At 35.8% G+C, this 19555-nt stretch overlaps 1 protein-coding gene across 1 annotated transcript; it reads right to left on the bottom strand.

Moving 5' to 3' along the window:
* Positions 1 to 388: 388 nt before the first annotated feature.
* Positions 389 to 3554, bottom strand: LOC111888214 (calcium-dependent protein kinase 24). Its single transcript, XM_023884351.3, has 8 exons — positions 3021 to 3554; positions 2607 to 2730; positions 2220 to 2363; positions 1953 to 2105; positions 1350 to 1465; positions 1088 to 1258; positions 768 to 1001; positions 389 to 693 (listed from the first exon to the last, which is right to left on the bottom strand). The coding sequence occupies exons 1-8, from the start codon at positions 3537 to 3539 to the stop codon at positions 547 to 549; spliced, it is 1608 nt and encodes a 535-aa protein (XP_023740119.1). The 5' UTR covers positions 3540 to 3554; the 3' UTR covers positions 389 to 546.
* Between the last annotated feature and the right edge of the window lie 16001 nt (positions 3555 to 19555).

Genomic DNA, 19555 nt, shown 5'->3' with positions numbered 1-19555 from the left:
ATTAGCCACATATTTTTTCCTACTACACATGCACATACTGACATACATATACCTAATATAAACATTAATATTTTTTTGGATCATATTACCTAAATATAGTTTAATGTAGGAGAGTTTTAAAAATAGGCGTATAGATATGGGTAATACCTACCTCAGTGACAACATGTCGAGCAATACTTTTTTTTTTTTTTTTACTATAAGCCACCTATACTTTTTTTTTTCTTAGAAATCGTTTCATTTTATCGCATATTTTGTAATGAACTTGGGATGTGTTCGGCATTTGACGTGCTTATTATTTAGCTCATAAAAAACCTCGGAAGGTTATTATGATTGATCCCATGTCCAAAATAGAGAGATAACCCAAGAAAACAACTAAAAGCTTACGAACTGAGGTAAGGTTTTACACATTGAGGTACAACTCTAATTGCACGAAGGTGCAAGTCGATCGATATAGCATCGTTGTTTTTGGATTCGTCAAAGGTTTTGCTTGTTTTAAGCCGTTTTCCATCAAATTACAGATATCTACCACCCAAAAACGTATCCCATTCAGTCTCCTGATTTTATCGAATTATCTTTGAACATCTTCATGCTTATTGCATGAAGCTTCGCTCTCGAATACTGCCGAGAAGACATCTTCCAATCCATTCCTGTCGTCATCATGGCCGCAAATTCCGGGTAACTAATCCGACCATCCTACATCACAAAAGAACCGATTAGATTTCTTAGGTCAAATCTTGAATGTATTCATTTGACTTGTGAAGTCAAACCTTATCTAGGTCAGCATCGATTATAATTTCGTGAACCATTTTTTCGTTGTGTGGATTCATGTGTCCATCGAACAAACATTCTTTCAACTCATCAAACTCGATGTATCCATTTCGGTTCTTGTCAAAATGCCGGAATGCTTGTCGGAGTTGTTCTTCGTTGCTAATCTTTTTTAGATGCACCACAATCGTTAGAAACTCCTCGCAGTTTAGCACCCCTTTTTGATCAAGATCGGCCTTTCAAACAAGAAATACACATAAATTAGTTGATCTAATGACTAATGACTAATCAACATGCATCTTTTTCAAAATGGATAACTCACAGCTTCCATGAACATTTGAATATCAGGATCATCAACGGGGTGATCACCGATTGAACTTAGGCCATCCTTGAGCTCTTCGAAAGTGAGTGCACCGTTTTTGTCTTTGTCCATGTCATTGAACATCTTTTTCAATCCATCCATTTGTTCGTTTGGCAAATTTTCTGCTACGAGCTGATTTAATTGGATGAAAACCGAATAAAATGTCTTGTATTTTGAGTTTTGAGGTCAACTCGATAATCCTATAGTCAAATTAATAACTTACACGGATGACTTTCTTTTTGAACTTGTTCATCAAAGAGAACTGTTGAATTCTTGATCGAACGTTTTCTCCCAAAGGAATATTAGGTGCCTTATCCGCATTTTGTATCCAGTTGCTTCCTATGGACATGTGAGTAATTATTAAAATTTAGAGTAAATTACACGAATGGTCCCTATGGTTTGGGGTAATTTGCACGTTTTGTCCCTAATTTATTTTTTTAACTCGGAAGGTCCCTACTGTTTGTTTTTGTTACGCGTTTGGTCCCTTCTATTTGTTTTTGTTACGTGTTTGGTCCCTGTCTTACCTAAAAATACTATTATTTGAATATGAAAAAATGATGGGATAGGTAGGGTAAGGTGAAGGGAGTGGGGTTGAGAGTGTGCTTATTTAAATAAATTAAAAAATCAGGGGAAAAATAGTCTTTTTAGGTAAGACAGGGACCAAGCGTGTAACAAAAACAAACAATAGGGACCTTCCGAATTAAAAAAATAAGTTAGGGACCAAACGTGCAAATTACCCTAAACCATAGGGACCATACATGTAATTTACTCTAAAATTTAGTGTGCTAGTTTGAAATGTACAAATTTAAAAGCATAAGGTACATACCAAGGACTTGTTCAACTTTAAGACGTTTGTGTGGGCTAGGTTCCAACATGCCCTTGACGAGATTTTTGGCATCCTCGGAGACAAGTGGCCAATGATCTCTACGGAAATTTATATCGCCTTTTATGATCGCGTGCGCAATTCCTTCTTCGGTTTCTGTTCTAGTTACATCGAACCCCTCCATATATAAGAAGTTGTGCAAGTATACCCCTCAACTTTCATATTTAACAAAAAGATCCACATATCTTTAAAAAAATTATTTGTAATTACCTGCCCAAAAAGGAGGAACTCCACATAATAATATATATAGAATGACCCCAGCACTCCAAATATCAACTTCTGCTCCATAATTCCGTCTAAGAACCTCTGGAGCCATGTAATATGGACTTCCCACAATTTCCTTAAACCGATGCTCTAGCACCAAAACATGACACATTAATTTATAGCTTAAGTTAACAAACAACAAACATTAGATAGGTTTTTTAGGCCTCGGGTATTATGTAGGACAATACATGATATTGTAATTTGTTTTGATGTGCAAATTCCCTTCAAGTTCACCATCAAAAGTAGTCATTGTCCAACTAATCCAACAAATCCAATCCAATCCACTACTATCAAGTCATGTCCAATCTAACAAAGACAACTTTAAAGACTTACCAGGTTTGAAGAAGATGGAAAGACCAAAATCAATTGCTTTTAGGGGAGCGTTTTCGCCTCGGTTAGCGTATAAGAAGTTCTCCGGTTTCAAATCTCTATGTATTACCCCATGCTTGTGGCATACCTACAAAAGCATACATAACCTAACAACTGTTTTTATTTAACGACAATATGTATATGGTGACCTCTTTTACAATAATAAAAGGGCCTTATATTGCGTATGTAAATAAGGTCTAAACTGTGTCACGAAAATGGAACATCTCAATTTTGCGATAGAAAACCCTAGATGCTTTGTGACGGTTTTTTGTTGAAATTGTTGGTGTAAGTCAAAGTGCATTCAAGGCTCATTTTTAAGAACGAGGGTCGTAACTGTTTCTAGTTCAAATTAAATGAATTTAAGATTAATGTATTAACCTGAACAACTTCAACGATGGTTTTGGTAACAAGAGCAGCAGCTCTTTCGGTATAATGACCTTTACTAACGATCCTATCAAACAATTCACCTCCCTCGCAAAGTTCCATAACCAAATAAATAGCCTCTTTGTCCTCGAACACATCTCTATACCTCACAATATTAGGGTGTGGTGGCAAGTGTCTCATAATCTCAACCTCCCTCCTTACGTCTTCAATGTCAACCTCTGTCCTCAACCTGCTCTTTGATATCTTCTTGCATGCAACCTTCTCCCCGCTCACCTTATCTTGACATTCATACGTCACCCCAAACTCACCTCTTCCAAGCTCTCCCCCAAAACGATACCACCGGAATATATTGTTACCGGAGGATTCCCTGAGTACGTGAGGTCGCCGGAGGTTTGTGCAGGAGGCATGTAGTTTAGTCGTTTTATGATCATGATCGTGTGAGTGTATGGGTTTGACATTGTTCTTGGTCTTCTTGATTAATTTTTTGTTGGCAATGGACATGCAACCCCCCATGGGAATAATGGTGTTTTTGTTATGATATTTTTGATGCAGATTTAGGGTTTCAGTTTGGGGGTAGCATGAGAGGATCAAAGAATGATCATTTGAAAATGATATTAGGAAAATGGAGCGAGTGAAAACCCTAATTTTGTGGAGAAATTGTTTGTTTGTGGTTTTGATTACGTTATCTTTTTTTTTTTTTTTTTTTTTTTTTTAATATAACATAATTCATATTTTTACATGTTCCCTATCTTTGTCCATCTAATAACAGGTATACGCTTTTATAATACTATTTTTTTTTTTTTTGGATTTTTGTATAAATATTTGTGCACAATGTTATATGAGAAAAATCCAGACCTAAACAGTAGATGACAAGAATCTCTAGTTCTAAATTAAGCTATTTAGTAGTTTATAAGTAACGCCTTATTAGGAATTTAACAAGGGTAATGAATTTTGCATCTTCTTCATTCACAATATTGAAGTATTTTTTTGTTAGTTTTTTTAAATTTTTAATACTAAACTCTTTTTTTTGTTCATAAAATATCATGTTGACCGATTATTGGAGGTTCATTCGGTTCTTGACGACCATGGCATCTATTGTCAACATAATTTTTCCGGCAACTCCTTCCATCCAAAAATACACTTTACTCTTCTCGTTTCCCTCTCCTCTCTAGTTTCTAGAACACACAAACCCATAGGATTTCTTGGACACAAACATCACTGGTTGTCTTTTTCACTGTATCATCCTAAATTTAAAATTTTATTTTATTTGAAAAGAATATGTTTTAGATCATAATTTTGAAAATTTAATTATAAAAATCATTTGTAAAAGAAAACATTTGTGATTTCATCCCGTTAAAATTTCCAAAATAAAATATTCCATTTTACTAAAAGGTTTTATAAACCAAAATATGGAATTCATGATCCCAGATTTACATATCCAAAATGTCATGAGAATGTGAAATGTCATGAGAATGTGAAATGTCGTCACAACCACGTCGTGTTCTTCACTTTACTCACCTAGAGGATCCTGAAAAGATTAACAAACAACGGTTAATGTTTGGGTGTCAAACCAACAAATGATGGGATAAAATAATATTAGTAAAACTCTAATCACTGCTATTTCTAACACTAAAAATAATATAGAGTAAGCAGGGTCGGTCCACAGGAATACAGGACTTCTTATCTTGCCATATTTTCACACATAATACAGATAATATTAAAATGGGGGATTGTGTTTGAGCTTGAACTAAACTTCATAAATAAGAAAGATTGATAAAAAAAACGCAATAAAAGAAGTACATTTCCGATTCTGACTCTTATACATGTATTATGTTGAAAGATTTAATATGATTATAACTCATGTTCAATCTAGGTTGGTATGTTGGATATTAATAAACTCTAATATCCAAATTGGCAAAAATATTTTATTCAAAACAAGCTCTTCAAATAAAACTTCATTTAATTGATTTAACTCAAATAAGCTCTTGCATCAAATCATTAAATGACATTAAGTTCTTGCACTAATTACCAACAATGTTTAACATTCCTCTTAAGCTTGGGAATATAAACATTTAATCTTTGATTACACTAATTTTGATCTAATTACAACCAAGTAAGTGTGTGTTACTAACATCAAATCATAAAACATATACGAATTTCATAATTTGATTAACTAGATTAACTAGAACCCTAATTCATTGATCAAATGAAAAAGAGAACCAACCAAACACATGATTAAGATCAAATCAAAGATTACTAGATGTTAAACATAAGTCAAATTCAAGTTACAACCTAACAACACATACTTAAGAGTTCAGATTCGGAAATGATAATTAAATCAACTACATATGTCTAGGTTGAACTACAAATCAAACAAGTTTAAACTTCAAATTGACTTACAAAAAGGAAATTAAAGTGTTTCCAAGTGTAATCTACTTGCCAAAGTTCTGAAAATCGCCTTCCTTTCTCCCAAAATCCGACCTAGCCTCCCACAAAACTAATTGTCTCTATTATAAGAAAACAAAACCACTTTAAAACTGCCGAGACGTTTACATGGCCTGTAAATCATAGGGTGCCATTTACACGGCCGTGTAAACAATAGAAGTAGAATGCTTAATCTTTCAAGATCATCGAAGTAGACTGCCCTTGCATGTCCATTTACACGGCCTGTGTAAATGGAAAGCATAAGTTTACACGGCCGTGTAAACCTCTGAAAAGCTGAATTCTACATTCTCCTTCTTCTGAGCTCCAAAACTTCTGTAACTCTATCTCCAATTCTTTTAATCTTCCTCCAGCGATTTCCAACCTTCAAAAAGTCCCTGAAACATCATAAAAGTGTGTGAATGGAATTGCATCATGAAAAATCCCAAAAAATATGCAAAATGCATGAGTTTAAACCTAAATGCAATGCACTTTTATGAATTAAAACTACAAAATGAATGCATGAAATGCACGTAACAGTTAAACATAAAGCTTAGTGAATATACACAATACTTACTTATTATATTAATCATATATATTCACACAAACACATATATTCATATAACACATAAATTCTTAGCACTACTTATTGGTACCAACTATGTTCTGTTCCTTGCTCAGGTTCCCCGAAGAGCCTCTCTTCGAAATCATTGCACGTTCACATACACAAATATAACTAACATAATAAACAAGCTAGTGTAACTCACTTGAATCAACAAATTAACTATGCAAAACTACATGTGCTACTAAGATGAACCCTATCTCTTTGAACACCTACATTCCATACTAATAACATCTACTTAGATCATATTTCAAGTATCATTTAATAATACTTTGTATTATACTTAATTTTTACTTTTAATATTGTTACAACAATCGGTTTGTGGATCGATTTAGAGGGTGTTTGGCTTAGCTTTTGAAAGCCAAAAAGTCGTTTTTGTAAAAGATGGAAAAGTCAGGATTTCCTGACTTTTCAAAAAGATGGCATTTACTCTATTGAAAAAGTTGGAAAAGTCAGGATTACCAAACATATTTTTGACTTTATAAAAAGATAAAAGTTAAAAGTCAATCTAAAAGTTATCCCAAACACCCTCTTAGTTCTCTTAAACTCATTCAATTTTCAAGAATGTTACTTATTAGTATATACTACTTTTCTAGCTTTTTGGGATATAAAATATGCATTCACTACTAGAAAACATCCCTTTAATGACGCGTAAACAATGACACGCAGTGATTTACGATACGCAAAATCGTGCACCCTAAAAATAATGTCATCTCTTCTAAAATTTGAAGGATAGAGGACACACATTTATGCATGCCCTGAAATTAGTGTCAGAAAAGAAAAAAAAAATAATACGGAGGGCACCTATCAAAAAAAGCGTGTCATGTAAAGGTGTCGGTTTATATTTTTTTAAGAAGGCACGTTCTCCGTATTTTTTGGGAAATGAAATCCCAAAAAAAATTAAATACCCCGCTTGATACTCCTTCTTCTCCTTCTAAAATCCTTTGCTAAGAACCCTAAATCATTCATAGCCATTTTCCATTCCCAAAAAAAAAATAAACATCTCGCCTTCTACGACTCCCCAAATCACCCTAAATCATAAATCCCTAAATATTAAGAACCTTAATTTGTTCTTGAGAAACGGTGCCTTAGATCAAAAATTGTGAATTCAACTTCGAATTAGTTCAGGTTCTCTCAATCAAGAACCTCCCCATTCTATAACTCAGAAAAAGCATCAATGCACGCATATTGCACCTGTGCCGGAGTCAGCCGTTCGTTATCCCATATGGTCATCGTCACAGCCTCGGGCTTTATCAATTCTTTCCGCAAGATCTTTCTCGTAAATTCTATCAATCCTAACCTTTCTCTCAATCAAGAAACCCTAACATTTCTCTTTATTCACGAGCCAGTAATCGCGGCAAAGAAGATCAACAACAAAGACCAACTTGTTCGATTTCTCCCTAAAACTGGTACAACTTCTCCTAAATCCGACTTCACTCCACTCTCTGAGTTTGTTTTCTCCCTAATCGATGCATTCACCTTCTCGTCTCTCCCCCTCCACCGGGTTTTCTCTCATCTCTCTCCTCAATAGATGAATATTTTTCTTTCTTCTTTGTTCGTGCTTCCTTGTTGCCGGTGGTCTCGGTGGTGTTTGATAGTTGGAAACGAAAGCAGCAGTGAGTATACAACAGGTCTTCTATTCCAAACAAAATAAACTTTACATGTAATAAAGAAGGTTAATTCCATATAAGGGATGGAGCCAGAAGATGTGGGTGATAAAAAATGCAATCATTGGAGCCAGAAGATGTCTCTATGGATCAAGGTTTTACTTTCAATGAGAGAGGATGCACAACATTGCATTTGGATTTTTAGGATATGGACATGGATGTCGATAGAGCTCCTGATACTCAAAAGATTGTTGAATCATCTTTGTCTGTTGAAGTTTGTGAAGAGGCTATTGTGATGGCTCAAGGATCTGAACCTAATATGGCCATTCTACCTGATGCTGGTATGTATAAGATTTACTATTGTACATTATCTAGTTTTCTATTGTGATGAAAGCTAGATAAAGTATTTTTCCAAGGTTCTTACACAGTTACATTTTCAAAGGTGGAGGTTAAAGGTTGTAAAAGGGTATTAATTACTTAGGTTATGTATTTTGACTATTTGGAAAGAGTTCTTTCTTGGATTATATTACATTTAATGATGTTAGGAACTTGGTTTTGACTATTTGAGAGACAATCTAGCTGGCAGTAGTGGACAACTTGTAATGAGATGGTATTACCACATTTTTCAAACTAATACTAATTACTAAGGCAGATTTCATTTGAAGTGTCTCTTGGATTAATAATAGCACAATGTTTATCAGGCCAAAACCATTCCATTTTGCAATAGATGATAAAGTTGATTATGTCCTAATTGATGAGGGAAGAAACCCATTGCTGATAAGTGGTGAGGTATGTCTTCTTACTTTGAGTGCTGTACGGATAAATGATGTTTAAAAAATATTTGGGAAAGTAAACAAAAGGAACTAGTTACTTAAAATCTTTGATATTTTGATATGCATATCATTCATAGGCTAGCAAGGATGCTGCACGTTACCCAGTTGCTGCTAAAGTAGTTGAGCTTCTCATGCGTGGCCTCGTATTTTACTTTTTTGCCCTTTTTTTTTTTTCCTTTTTGATGTCTTGTTATCCATCTCCATTGTATGAGTATCTCACTATTTGTTCCACTACATAGCATTACAATATACAACTTAAGGATAATTCATTGGAGTTGACAAAAGAAGGAATAGCCCTAGCTGAGATGGCTCTAGAAACAAAAGATCTATAGGACGAGAATGATCCTTGGGCTAGGTAACTTTAATTTTATCATATTCTTATTTTCATATGTTATAGTTTAGATTCTTATCATTAATATATAATGTAGATTTGTCATGAATGCTTAGAAAGCCAAGGAGTTCTATCGCCATGATGTCCAGTACATTGTTAAAAATGGGAAAGCTCTTATAATAAACGAACAGGCTGTAAATTAATGATAATTTTTAATTATTTGAAGGCAAAAGAAGGCTTACCAATCCAGGTATATATTGATTTTTGATGATGATCATATGTGGCATGCCACATCATCATTCTTTTGATAACTCTTGTTTAATTAAAGCTATTAACTTGTATTTCTCTTGGACTTTGTAGGCTGATTTAGTTGTAGTGGCGGAAATCACATACCAATCAATGTTTAAGCTCTATCCAAAGCTGTCGGGGATGACGGGGACTGCAAAAACTGAAGTATTCACATTCTATGAATTACATATGCGGTAAATGCAATTGCAAGAAGTAACAACACACTTTCATCTATATGGTTGTTATAACATCCTACATTCATTTCTTTCTACCATATTAGCATACTCTTTAAAAAAGATATCTTTCATAAGGCACTGTACTATGAAAACCATACTAGGTTACAGTTATAGCTGTATGCTTTCAATTTATTTTTCTTATTAGGATGTTGTACTTTAAATGAAAGTATTTGCACCTGCTCCTGTTGGATTCAGAAAGGTACACTAGTAGCTACACCCCTTATTAAGAACTCTATAAAACTGTTTTTGTTTTTCTTTTCCTTTACACCCCTAATTACTTTCCTAAAGTTGAATTGGTGTGTTTGTTACTATAGGTAATACTTGAAACTATCATTGCTGAAACATCAACGACAATACATGGAATTAAGTATGTGATTGATCCTAGATTGGTTAAAGTGAGGAGTTACTCTCCTGATAGTGGCATTGAGTCTCTAATTGTTGTTAAAACTTCAAAAGCTCAAGCTCTTCAAAGGAGGTAACCACATTGATTTCACATCTACATCTACAGGGACCAAATATAAAGCCATGTTTGATTCATTAAACTAAGTCTCAAGTCAAACATTGCTTTTTTATTTTGAGATGGCAGGGAATATAATAAAATAAGATGGAAATGTGATTCGAATTTAAATTTTTTTATAATGTTGCAGTGGGCATGCAGGGCGTGAAGGAGCTGGGAAATGCTTCCGTCTTTATCCAGAGAGCAGATTTGAGGGACATGATGATTCCATAATACCAGAGATCAAAAGAGGCAACCTTTCTAATGTTATTTTGCAACTTAGTGCTCTTGGTGTTGATGATATACTTGGATTTGACATCATGGAGAAACCTGATAGGTAAATATAATGCTATATTTTTTTCTATGAAAGTAGGTTCGTGAACAAGTGAAAGTGCATACTAGTATTGTTTTATTTAGTTAAGTTACCTTTAGCACCAAGCAATATTGTTCCTCTGTTTTTTCTTGGTTTCGCTGTTCTCGTCCATCTTTTCTTCTCCCCTATTTCTTCTATTTTCCTTGGTGACTAACTTTCTTTTATGGTGTATCTAACTTTCTTTTTTATGAAAACTTTCTTTTTATGACTCTTTCAATTATTACTTTTTGATATTTTATGGTGTATCTAACTTTCTTTTTTCCTATGCTTCTGCTAGGAACCTAGGAATTTTGTTATTACCTTTCCTAGATCTTATTTTATGAAAACTTAATAGATAATGAACAACAAAGTCACATGAAGCCATTAATAAAAGATGAAGAACAGAAAGCTGAAAGCAATGATACTGATAAGTTACATGAAGCCATTAATTTGCGCATCGTCTGAGCATTTTACGACACACATTGCGCGTCATAAAAGTTTGTTTTTCTAGTAGTGCATTATAATGATTTTTCTACATTATTCTATAATTTTTACAAGTTTTTTATAAAAATTGGTAAATAGTATTGTAACGACCCAAAAATCATGACTAAAAATTTCATTTTTAAAATGTTACTTAAACCATATTCATCAATCCATAACATAATTCTTAACATAAAATCAGAATGTTAAATCAAACATATTCTTAATTTCAGAGTAAAACATCCTAGGCTGATTAAACAATGGTGTGTGCCATGCGATCACCCCGAGCTCTTCCCTCTACTACCGGAAGTACCTGAAACCAAAAATAAAAACCGTAAGCACGAAGCTTAGTGAGTTCCCCAACCTACCGCATACCATACACATAATCACATACTAGGCCTCGCCCCTGCTGCCTCGGGACTATCCCAGAATCGGACTCGCTCCGGCATCGAGCCCTGCTCGGTATACAGATCTGTTTTACTTTAGGCCCCGCCTATCTCTAGGCCCCGCCCGCTAACGCATGAAAACATATAACCATAACACATAACACATAAACTGAACATACTCTACTGCATTACTGCCCTAAGGCCTCGCCTATCTTGGGCCCCGCCCCTGTCGTGCTACTAATGAGTCATGGAACCCCGTCCACACTCTTGTTGATAGTGAGATATGGGCCCCTGCCCATACTCACTACTTTCCTAACTCGGGCCTCGCCCCTGCTCTACTACTAATGAGACATGGAACCCCGTCCATACTATGCTAATGGTGAGATACGAGACCTCACCCACACTCACCTCCTTACCAGGCACATACAAGTATCACACAGATAATAAGTACAATCTAACATGCAACTTTCCTCGGGCTTACCCCAGCATCAGATCTTGATCCGGAATAACTGACACATAAACCTTCCTGATCAGGCACCCGTCCGGCATCAGACTTTGGTCTGAAATAACATACTAGCATACAATGCCTAGGGCTATCCCCCGGGTCTTCCTACTCATAACTACATGGGCCGACATTATGGCCGTAGACCCATTCACACAAAGGGAAACTCACCTGCACTGCTGAACTTTGCTGATAACCCTCTAACTGCTAACTAAAGTTTTCCCCGACTGCTGCTCCCTTAGCTCCCTGAGCTACCAAGATCAAATAACACTTAGCTCAATGCAATAGTCCTTCTTACGGTAAAATGACCATTTTACCCCTACCCCTAATATGGTCCAAAACTGAGGCCCAAACATAATATAAAAGGCCCAACACTAGATAGGCTTCCCAAGCCACTATTGACCCATAATCAGTGACTATTGATGGTCCACTAAGGCCCAAAGGCCTATAGTCCAAAGCACAACCAACACCGAGGCCCAAATGCTCAAAACCCAACTGGCAGAGTTACGTGGGGCGTACTCCAATGTACGCTTAGTGTACATGCTTGATGACGAGTACGCTGGGCGTAACTACACGTACGCTCAGCGTAGCACCCTGTTAAGCCATCTTTCCATTAAGTGCTTAATACTCCGATTCAGAGGCTACAAACTCAGATCCAGGTCCTATTTCATGTATTAAACCATAAAGTTGCTTACTTTATGGCTTCCATGACTCTCATAAGCTCCAACTCCAAAAACCATAATCTATTTCCATGGGAAAAGGTCTTAACTCATGCATGAACTCATTTGGACCATCAAGATATCAACTTTCTGTTATGGGGAGTCATTTAGCATTAAGGGAGGCAACCCTTGGTCTAGAAATCGGATTTAAGCCGTAAAGCTTTCACCTTTGGACCAAAAACTAACCCATACTAGATCTAAGCACTCTTAAGTAAATTTGTGAGCTTTATACCTTCAAAGTATTCCAGAAGATGATGTTATCTCAAATCTATAAGCTCTGGCCTCCAAGTTTCCTCCTTGCCACTCTTCTTCTTTTCTCTTCAAAGCTTTAAACCACCAAACTAAGCTTCCCAAGGTCAAGATCTCACAAAATTAAGGGTTGGGGCATTCTAGGGTTTTTCTGAAGTTGGGGTGGCTGATAAGGAGCTAGGGTTGAAGCCAATATGTTCTTTATATAGTGGCACCCCCCTAAAAATAGGGTTTTGAGACTCTGAGCGTACGTTAGGCGTACACCTCTCCGCACATGCGATCATTCGCACCACTACGCTGGGCGTACCCACGCGTGTTCCAAAAATGCATGCATGGCCTTCCATGCGAGCTTTTCTCCACAAGGGCCATTATTGCCAATATCTTCAAAGTGTCATAACTCCTTCGTTCTAGATTCGTTTCCGATGAACCTAATATCTACGGAAAGGTGGCGAGAAGCCCTACGCTTCTAACAACACACCCCGGCCCGAAACCTTCTTGAATAAAACTCGAAACCCATAAATGACCATAACGCCCCTAGCCTTGACTTCTGGATCCATGAATAAATGCTTTTCCGAACAGGGTGTTACAACTATATGGACCAACCTGTAAAGATGGTCACCAAAACCCAAAAAGGAGTAGGGATCATTCATTTTAAAACATATTGTAAAGTAAACTTCTTCATCTAAACTCAATCTAAGACCACATGCCAATTGGATTTTTCTAAAATTAATCACACATTTTACAAAATGGTTATTACAAACAACCATCCACCTAGACCACTCTACAAAGAATACCAATTCTATCTAACTTAGGAATTGAATAAAGCTAAGGCCTTTTGAGGAACAAAACTAGACGTTCATATGTAGTTCTATCCTAAAACCTCATGTAAATTATAGTTCCCTATATTTAATTATGACTTTTATAAAATTGGTATTGTGATCAGTTAATTTTCCAGACCAGTCTGCATAGGATGAAAACATTTTACATTTTTATATAAAACCATATCAAACCCTTTAGATAGATAAAACTATACATCCATACATGTTAAGGGATACCAATTTCATGCAATTCGGATATTCCAATAATTTTATATGATTTCTCAAAGATAGGGGACATATTTATGAAATCACAATATCACCAAGTTTAAGTCCCCTTTTTATCCTACTTATTAAACACTAAACTATTAAGCTCATACTATTGAGTTCAATAGATACAAGTACTAAAAATCCATATTTAGTGATGTAATAAGATCATCTTAATGTATTAAGAGTTTGACCTAAAATCAATCATTCAAGTTACATTATTTCTGAAACATCCAAAAATTATGACCCAAAAGTTTCATTTTTGATTAAAGTAAAAACAGTTTTCCAAAACATTGTTCATACATCCCAATAGAATAAATATATCAAATATCAACAAAATCAGAATATGTCCCATAACAGAATACAAATGGAGTGTCCGATGCAGTCAACCCGAGCTCTTCCCCTTGGAACTGGAAGTACCTAAAACATAACCTACGACCGTAAGCAAAAAGCTTAGTGAGTTCCCCGAACTACCACATACCATACATACAATAATCATATAACAAGCCCCGCACTATCATCGGGCCCTGCCCGACATCGGACCCTGTCCGGCATCAGGCCCCGCCCGACATAGAGCCCCACTCGGAAATTAATTTGGCCCCGCCCAACATACATATAACATATATATTAAATAATCACATACACATTAAATAATCACAAAGATACATAGCATACAAATGGTCATCGGGCCCTAGACCGACAACATATAAACACATACACATGCAAAACTCATGAAGACAACTAGCACACTTACATAGCATAAACATGGACCGACATTGGTGCCTTCGACCCACAAAAACCAATGAGCAAGCTCACCTCGAATGTTGAACGATAGCTGAATAGGCCTCGGCTCTAAATATCAGCTCTATCCAACCCCAAATAGTGTCATGGTAACACCCATGGATGACATACAGGTCATTGGTCAACATGGTAGTTGCTAATAGTGTTATTATAACACCCATGGATGACATACGGGTCATTGGTCAAGTTGATAGTTGCTTATAGTGTCATGGTATACCCATGGATGATATACGAGTCATTGGTCAATATGGTAGTTGCTTATAGTGTCATGGTAACACCCATGGATGACATATGGGTCATTGGTCAACATGGTAGTAGCTTATAGTGTCATGGTAACATCCATGGATGACATATGGGTCATTGGTCAACATGGTAGTTGCTTATAATGTCATGGTAAAACCCATGGATGACATATAGGTCATTGGTCAAGTTGATAGTTGCTTATAGTGTAATGGTATACCCATGGATGATATATGGGTCATTGGTCAATATGGTAGGTTCTTATAGTGTCATGGTAACACCCATGGATCACATACACATCATTGGTCAATATGGTAGTTGCTTATAGTGTCATGGTAACACCCATGGATGACATACAGGTCATTGGTCAACATGGTAGTTGCTTATAGTGTCATGGTAACACCCATGGATGACATATGGGTCATTAGTCAAGTTGATAGTTACTTATAGTGTCATGATATACCCATGGATGACATATGGGTCATTGGTCAATATGGTAGTTGCTTATAGTGTCATGGTAACACCTATAGATAACATACGGGTCATTAGTCAAGTTGATAGTTGCTTATAGTGTCATGGTATACCCATGGATGACATGCGAGTCATTGGTCAAGTTGATAGTTGCTTATAGTGTCATGGTAACATCCATGTATGACATTTGGGTCATTGGTCAACATGGTAGTTACTTATAGTGTCATGGTAACACCCATGGATGACATATGGGTCATTGGTCAATATATTAGTTGCTTATAGTGTCATGGTAACACCCATGGATGACATATGGGTGATGGTAACACCCATGGATGACATATGTGAGATGGTGACCCATGGATGACATATGGGTCATGGTTGTGATGGTAACACCCATGGATGACATACGGGTCATTGGTCAACATGGTAGTTTATTATAATGTCATGGTAACACCCATGGATGCCATATGGTTGATGGTAACACCCATGGATGAGATATGAGTGATGGTAACACCCATGGATGGCATATGTGTCATGGTTGTGATGGTAACATCCATGGATGACATATGGGTGATGGTAACACCCATGGATGACATAGTTATGATGGTAACACCCATAGATGACATATGGGTGATGGTAACACCCATGGATGACATACATGTCATTGTTCAACATGGTAGTTGCTTATAGTGTCATGGTAACACCCATGGATGCCATATGGGTGATGGTAACACCCATGGATGACATATGGGTAATGGTAACACCCATGGATGACATATGGGTCATTGTTGTGATGGTAACACCCATGGATGACATATGGGTCATTGTGGTAGTTGCTAGATTAAAAAGGCATATATCAATTGTGTCGGTTGTGTTTTAAAATATATTGAATTTTCTTTTAATTATGATTTTTGACAAAACTACCCTTAATAATCAAATATGAGTCATTATATGTATGAGGACAATTTGGTCATTTTATAGTCAACATCTTGTAGGCGCCATAATTTTTTCAACAAATCACATCGTTTCAGTTCTTCAGTCTTATTTCAGTCACTTGCAAACAAACCCAATTTCAAAATTCCGATAGTCAAAAAACCCTAAAATCATTTTTGCAGAATCGTTATCTTAGTCAAGGAATAATATTATGGAAGGCAGTACTTCTTCGAAGATGCAACCAAGAAATCAAAGCAAATTGCTAACAGATATGCCATTGGAAGTGATTGAGAAGATAATAGTCGACTTGGGAAAATTTTTAGCAGTCGACACTTTCAAGATGAAGAGTGTGTAAGCTTTGTCTTTGATCCTTCTATTTCACGAGTGTATTTGATTTGTCCTTACATTTTGGGGCCAATATTGTGTTTCATTTGCAGTTGCAGAATCTTCAACGAGGCAGGAAAAACGAAAGAAATATACAAACAGATGGAGGTAGATGGATTACGATATTGTCGTTGGTCTGACTAGAAACATGCAGTTGTCAATAAATGCAAAGAGATGAGAAACCCAAATATTATGTTCAGGGATGGATTGTACGTTGTTATATGCATGGTATTAATTAATTTGTTTCTTGTTTTGCATTCTTTAACTAGAAACTATGTGTTTAATGTTTTTTTTTTTTTTTTCAGATGAAGTTATTTTTATTGGAAGCTGATCATGAAGGGAAAATGATGCTTGAAGAAGCATCTGCATTGGGACATTTGCATTCAACAGTTTTCCTGGGAATGATGCTGATGGTAGAAGGCAGAAATAGGAAGCATGAAGCTTTGGACATGTTGAACAATGCTTACTGCAGAACAAAAGGTACGTGGAATTGTCACACCCCCAAACCGGAACGGCGGAAACATTTGGGGGCGGAGGACGTCATGTACAGTATCATAACAATGCATAATAGTAAAACAAGCAACAACATCCATTGCATTAATAGAATAGTTAATACATGTGTGCTCTTTGAATAGTAGTATGACACCAAAAATGTAAAGCAAAAATAAAAGACAAGTCTGAACATGCTCGGTCTTCTCAAAAACCTGTGCTCATGTACGTGTCTACTGGTTCCCTGAGAATACAAGTTATTTTGAAAGAGAGTATCAACATTTAAGTTGGTGAGTTCATAAGTATTTTAGTGTCAAGTGTTTGCATTTGTTTCATGAAAATGTTTGTATTTGTTTAGTTAAAATTTTGTATTTGTCTAGTGAAAATGTTTGTGTACTTCCCAGAAAAATCCTATATTTTATGCTTAAATGAAAAGTAGTCTTCTACCCAAGACCAACGGTTTGTATGTTCCGTTCTCTTGAAAATAGTGTAAAATGTATGTTTGTGCTTGAAATAGTATAAATGTATGTTTTCCATATTTGTAAAACCATATTTACTAGAAAAATAGAATGCAATTCTCATGTAAGAATATCACTATATGAATGTAATGGAAAATGAAGGTTTACAATAGTATTGTATAAAATACACTACTGATGCATTAACTACCTTGAAACCAAACTGGTTAATTAAGGTTAAAATTTGATTAGGTTATAACCATGCTTGATTGACTAGTATAAGACATGACGTTCTTCAGGCATTGAAAATGATATGACATTTGTCACTTGTAGACCTGCAGGTCCCACTATAGCTAGCAGCAAGGTGTAGGATGGTCAATCCCGTATAGATCTATACTCAAACTCACGCTTTCCCTCTAGGAGACTCTAGTTATAAAACGTGACATAGCAAGAATATTGCTATGCCATGAAATAGTATCTCATATTTTTGTTATCTTGTTCTTGTTATAGTATGTAAGTTCCTTTTTGTTCTTGTAAATGAATATAATACTTTGTAATGAATAGCAATAGTGTGTATGTATTGACTCATGTATGTTTCTCTGTTCTAGAAAATAGTATGTATTGATCCTATAAACTATACCTATTATAGTTTACTAGTATGTTTGTTTGAACTATAACTGATTTGGAGAAAAGACTCAATTGCTCAATATATGGAACTGCGTTAAGTATGTTCTTTGAAAATGGGGGTTAAATATTCATGTATATATTTAGCAAGTATAACTATGATTTAGCCGACAGTCGGACTAGTGATCATACTCTAAGCCCACAACCAAATAAGGAACAAGAGTCACGGTATTTATCAATACTCCTAAGTCCGTTAAAGCATACTTATACATAAATATGTAAATGAATATGATTTTGATATAAACAGAATTCTAAAAATAGTTTAAAAGAGTTTTAAAATGATTTTTTTACAATACTTAAACATAAGAAATCCTTTTGTTTGTTTCCACATGTAAATGTTTAACACAATTAAATTGTTTTCTACTTGTATTCCCCCCTAAAAGCATTTGAAAGGGTAAATTGTAGGGATATGAACTCACCTTATGTGAGTGATTTGTTTGAACGTTCGCTATAGGATGATTGTTTCCACTAGTGATGTCCCGAGGCAAAACAAGTCCTAAAAAGCATTTTATGTAGTATATATGTATACAATTAGTGTATATACACATAAGAATGATAATGAATTGGACTAATTTGTAAGTTAACCTTACAAATAAGTGTGTTAGAAGCAAAATGGAAGGCTGCTAAGAGTTCACGGCTATCCCCAAGAGTTCACGGTTAGCCCCAAGAGTTCACCATCCAAGAAGATCTTGGTGTTCTTGGGTTTACGGCTCAATGTTCTTGATAAATGAAGGAAATTCAAGGGTTTACGGTTGAGTTTTCTTGATGAAATGAAGAACACTTGAGGATCCAAGCATGATCCTAAGAAGATTAAAATGATGAAGGATGATATTTAAGAGAGAAAAGTAGTTTACGGTTGGTGCTCTTGAGTGGGAAGGGTGCGTTTTCGGCTGGAAATGAAGAAGTGAGGAGGAGATCATGGTCCATCCCCTATATAGGGGTCAAAACTGATGGGACACCTTCATTGGTTACCACACCGAGTGGATAAGACCGAGGTTTACGGCTGCAAACCATTTGCGGCTATGAACCGTTTGCGGTCCGAGGGTTTACCGCCAAAGCGAGGGTTTGCGGTTCGCACAAGGTTCTCGGTTCCAAAAGTTTTCCTCCTTAAACACACAACACCTTTGAATACAAGGTTTATACACCTATAACTCATTAATCTAACCATATTACAATATTTGAAAAAAAAAGTTAGACCTTTATTTGATATGTTTGACTTTTGTTGACTAAGATTGACTTTTACAAGAATTGAAATTACGGGTTTTCACATGAATCTTAGAGAAATTTGTTCCAAGGTTCATCTCCACTTAAATAGGGAGGGGAAAAACATGTACACTTCCATGGCTTCCAGAGAACTTGTGTAATGCATAAGTCTGTGATTAGTATGTCACACACTTTTGTGAATGGATACAAATGGGTGTTTAGGTGTGAAATTTGTTTGTGCGAGATTGATATGTATATTCTTTTG

The sequence above is a fragment of the Lactuca sativa genome, chromosome 2 (genome assembly GCF_002870075.4).
Source record: "Lactuca sativa cultivar Salinas chromosome 2, Lsat_Salinas_v11, whole genome shotgun sequence".
NCBI lineage: Eukaryota > Viridiplantae > Streptophyta > Magnoliopsida > Asterales > Asteraceae > Lactuca > Lactuca sativa.
Note: the sequence above shows the minus strand (reverse complement) of the source record. Positions and strands in the feature narration are given on the sequence as shown.